This window comes from Verticillium alfalfae, genomic scaffold (genome assembly GCF_000150825.1).
Source record: "Verticillium alfalfae VaMs.102 supercont1.1 genomic scaffold, whole genome shotgun sequence".
In the NCBI taxonomy this organism is placed as follows: domain Eukaryota; kingdom Fungi; phylum Ascomycota; class Sordariomycetes; order Glomerellales; family Plectosphaerellaceae; genus Verticillium; species Verticillium alfalfae.
The window spans coordinates 475,496-479,162 of record NW_003315038.1 but is presented as its reverse complement, the minus strand read 5'-3'; the positions used below and the strand labels follow the sequence as shown (position 1 = coordinate 479,162).

The window sequence follows — 3,667 nt, the reverse complement described above, 5'->3', positions numbered from 1 at the left end:
GGTTGAAACTCGACCGGAAACCTTGCACTCAAGGCAACTCTGAGTCGACTGTTGAAGGGTCCAAGGCCTCTGTCTTGGCTTAAGTTTGTCCAGAACGAGCGACAGGGGCCCTACAGATGTTCTAAAGGGACCTGGATCAGAGTGGAGAGGGAGCAAATGCGTGAGCCTGGTTGTTGTCAAGTCGCTTGCCCCCTTCCTCGCCCAGTTTCCAGGCTTCTACATAACAGTAGGTACTGTGTGACCTGTCATCCAGATCAGCTGGCGCGTACATCGTAGGCAGCTGCATAGAGACGTTTTCGCGCTACCGAAACTTTTTAGTCAATACGCTGGAAGGTTCTTACGTAGAACGCTGAGCCATGATGGGGACGGGTGCTCCAGAGCCGTCACGCCCCGAAAAACACCCCCGAACCCGAACCCGAGGGCTGTCACATTATCCGCGTTCCCTGCCAGTGTCTTCGCCAGCAGTGTCATGCTCTCTCCACTTGTAGGCTTCGCCGCGAGAATTGAACCGGCTGGGATGTCAACAGGCGTTGTCGCATGTTCGCCTGGACCATTTGGTCCAGGTCCATCAGGTGAGGCAGGGGCTATCACAGTCGCTCCCGCCCTGGTCGTCGAAGATCACGCCGATCCCCAATCATGCCCTTCAGGATCACCCAAACAGTCGATAGCGTAGCGGCAGCATCGTGATTATTACCAATGAGCATGTTCTGCCCATGTACCAGGATACCGTACGTAGAAATGGTCTGCTATGTGCGCATGAGACGAAGTACCTCTCCTCTGATAACAGGTACGGCCATTCGTTCAGCGCTCGTTGCGGATCCCGATGATCGCAAATCCAGGGAAGGATTCGCCGTGGCGTGCCTGCTTTAGCCGTTGCTTGTGCACCCCTGCCACTAAAGGCTGGCCCCTGGCCCTTCTTTCGACCCCTACACTTGCACCCTGGTATCGCACCGTGCCTGCCCCCCAACAACTGCTGGTCCCACGTCACATCCCTAAACTCCCCCATCAACCCCGCCAAAGCACGCCGCAGCGACATCCAAGACAAGACAGCCCGAGACCTCAATAGACTCCTGGCGACCAGCAAGGCACCCATTCTTCTAGAGTTTGCTTCGAAAAGCCGTAATCCCCCCCGAGACAGCGGACTACCTTCCAACGAAAACAACTCGATCCGTCCTGCTTCACAAATCGAGACAATCCCGTTGGAACGACCACAACACCTCCCGCCATGAAGGCCAAGAGGCTCTTCAGTGTCAAGGACCGGGAGAAGGACAAACATGGCTCTCACCGCAGGAACAAGTCGTCAGAGCCGGGCCATAAGGTGAGAGTTCTCCAATCGCTCGGGTAGCGCTTCGAACCCCCTGGTTAATAGGACCTCTTAAGAACCACTCTCTGTCTGCCGACAACTTCTTCTCGCTCTTCAAGTCTGACGCCTCCCGCCAAATAAACAGCAGCCACGAAGATAAAGCTAAGGTATGAATGACGTCTTGCCACACTCCATGTCCCAGCAGACTTTAACAGCACATCAGATTGAGGACGTATTGCAGCTCCTTGCCGAAGACAACCCCGAATATACCAAGCACAGCATTTCTCCCGACCACATTCGCCAAGTCCTCCACAGCTATTATGCGGTTGGTGATGTCAGGAAAGCCGCCGAATTCATACAGATGCAGAGCGATGCGAGTGCTGGCAAGATCTACCCATACAACCCTAATGTGCAGATGAGCGGCGCCGAGAACAGGGAGGCTGTGACCTGTTACCTGGACTCTTTACTCTTCTCCATGTTCGCACGGATGGACGCTTACGAAGGCATGCTCAAGCATGAATTCACCGACGAACCGCGGCGGAAGTTGGTCACGCTTTTGCGACTCTGGGTCAATATGCTGCGGTCGGGCAAGTTGATTTATACAGACATGGTATGGTTTTGTTCAACCCTTCGCGAATAATACTACAGTTCAGCTGACTTTGGCAGACGAAACTTATACAAGACAGCCTCGCTGAGTGCGGATGGCAAGACGCCAAAGAGCTGGAGCAGCAGGATACATCCGAGGCTTTTGCTTTCATCACGGAAACCTTGCAGCTACCCTTGCTACAACTACAAGTCGACCTATTCCACCAGGGCAAAAACGACGATGATGACCACAAGATAGTCAACGAACGTCTTCTCAATCTCGCTGTACCCCCAGATCCAGAGGGCAAGGGACTTCGTCTCGAGGATTGTTTAGAGGAATACTTCAACACGCAAGTCGATGTCCTCCGAGACAGCAACCAGGAGGAGAAGAGAGACGCAAGACGGCCGACAACGTCTCGACTGAATACGATTAGAGTCGTGACGCAGAATGAGGAAAGCTGAGTCGCCTACAAAAGGAGTTGTCGCCCTCCCCGGTTGAACTGACTCCAGTACTGGATCGGAGGCCGACGGAGACTGTCCATGGCTTGATCAGCGGAGAGACGGCCGGATCTTCGAGACCTACCGCTAGACACCGTTCCACTAGCGTGATTCAGCATGTTCTCGTGGACGGAAAAGGTCGACCAGCGGAAACGGACAACTCCTCCCTGCTCGAGAGGGCACGACGCAAGAGCTCGACCGTTGTCAAGGCTGTGACTATTCCAGCGTGGCAGTTCTTCCGACTGATTCCTTGGCACTCTGCAGGAAATAGCGAGCCTCAGAATGACCAGGACGTGGCGGTCAAATTCTCTCAAAGGCCAGTAGTCGGCATCTGCTTGAAGCGCTACGGCCTTTCCGATAGAATGGTCCCGCAACGCCTCAATACATTTATCGATATCCCAGACAGTCTGCGTCTGCCACACTTTATGCTAGCGGACGAAAAGCACCTAGAAGAGGACCCGAATGGGTTTAGTACGGAGTACAAGCTCGTGCTGCAGTCGGTGGTCTGCCACAGGGGTGAGTCTGTGAATAGCGGCCACTACATTGCATTCTCCCGAGTTGCGCCAAAGCTCCTCACGGATAACCGAAGACACGATCTCGATCCACCTCCGGATTATGAGGAGGCGCAATGGGCTAAATTTGACGACCTCCATATCGAAAGCCGAGTCACGTATGTTGATGATATCAAACAATCGATCAAAGAAGAGATGCCGTATCTTCTCTTCTACCAGATTGTACCCATGATGGAAGTAGTATCTGCGGACGAAACTGAAACGGAACCACCTTCCTATGCAGACTCGAAAGCAAGCATCGCCACATCGACAGATCCTAGTCTGGCTGACAGCGGGCATCTGGGAACTGCTGGGTCTTCCAGCGGTGATTACTTCGAGAAAGCGACAAAGACGCAGGCCCCGAGCATTCGATTCTCGTCAGATATAGAGCGGCCCAGCCGTGACAGCATCGACGACTTGGACCCACACTCCAAGGACTCGCGGCGCACGAGCATCAATCCGCTTGAGTCCGTAATTGGTACGCCAGGGAGAACGCCCGATACCGCATCTCCGGCAATCACGCCGAATGAAGAGACGACGCGTGAGCGCTTCTCACGCGCGGCTGCCTTGTTCTCGAACAAGTCTAGGAGTCGCCCCCCTAGTCAGGCGGGCGAAGGCCGCATCAGCCTTACGATGGGCCGTCTCGGCGGCTTCATGCGGCCAAGCAAGGAGATATTGCGAAGACGGCAATCCATCGGTCATATGTCAGCGCGCCGCCCGTACCGAACGA

At 54.5% G+C, this 3,667-nt stretch overlaps 1 protein-coding gene across 1 annotated transcript in view; it reads left to right on the top strand.

Moving 5' to 3' along the window:
- Nucleotides 1–1,225: 1,225 nt before the first annotated feature.
- VDBG_00155 (ubiquitin C-terminal hydrolase family protein) overlaps nt 1,226–3,667 on the top strand; it is a gene marked incomplete at both ends in the record, with an annotated part of 2,708 nt that continues 266 nt past the window's right edge. The window contains 5 exons of the mRNA XM_003008428.1: nt 1,226–1,318; nt 1,381–1,470; nt 1,527–1,913; nt 1,970–2,301; nt 2,412–3,656. Of these exons, the coding sequence (XP_003008474.1) occupies nt 1,226–1,318; nt 1,381–1,470; nt 1,527–1,913; nt 1,970–2,301; nt 2,412–3,656 (2,147 nt within the window). The remainder of the gene's footprint in view (nt 1,319–1,380; nt 1,471–1,526; nt 1,914–1,969; nt 2,302–2,411; nt 3,657–3,667) is intronic.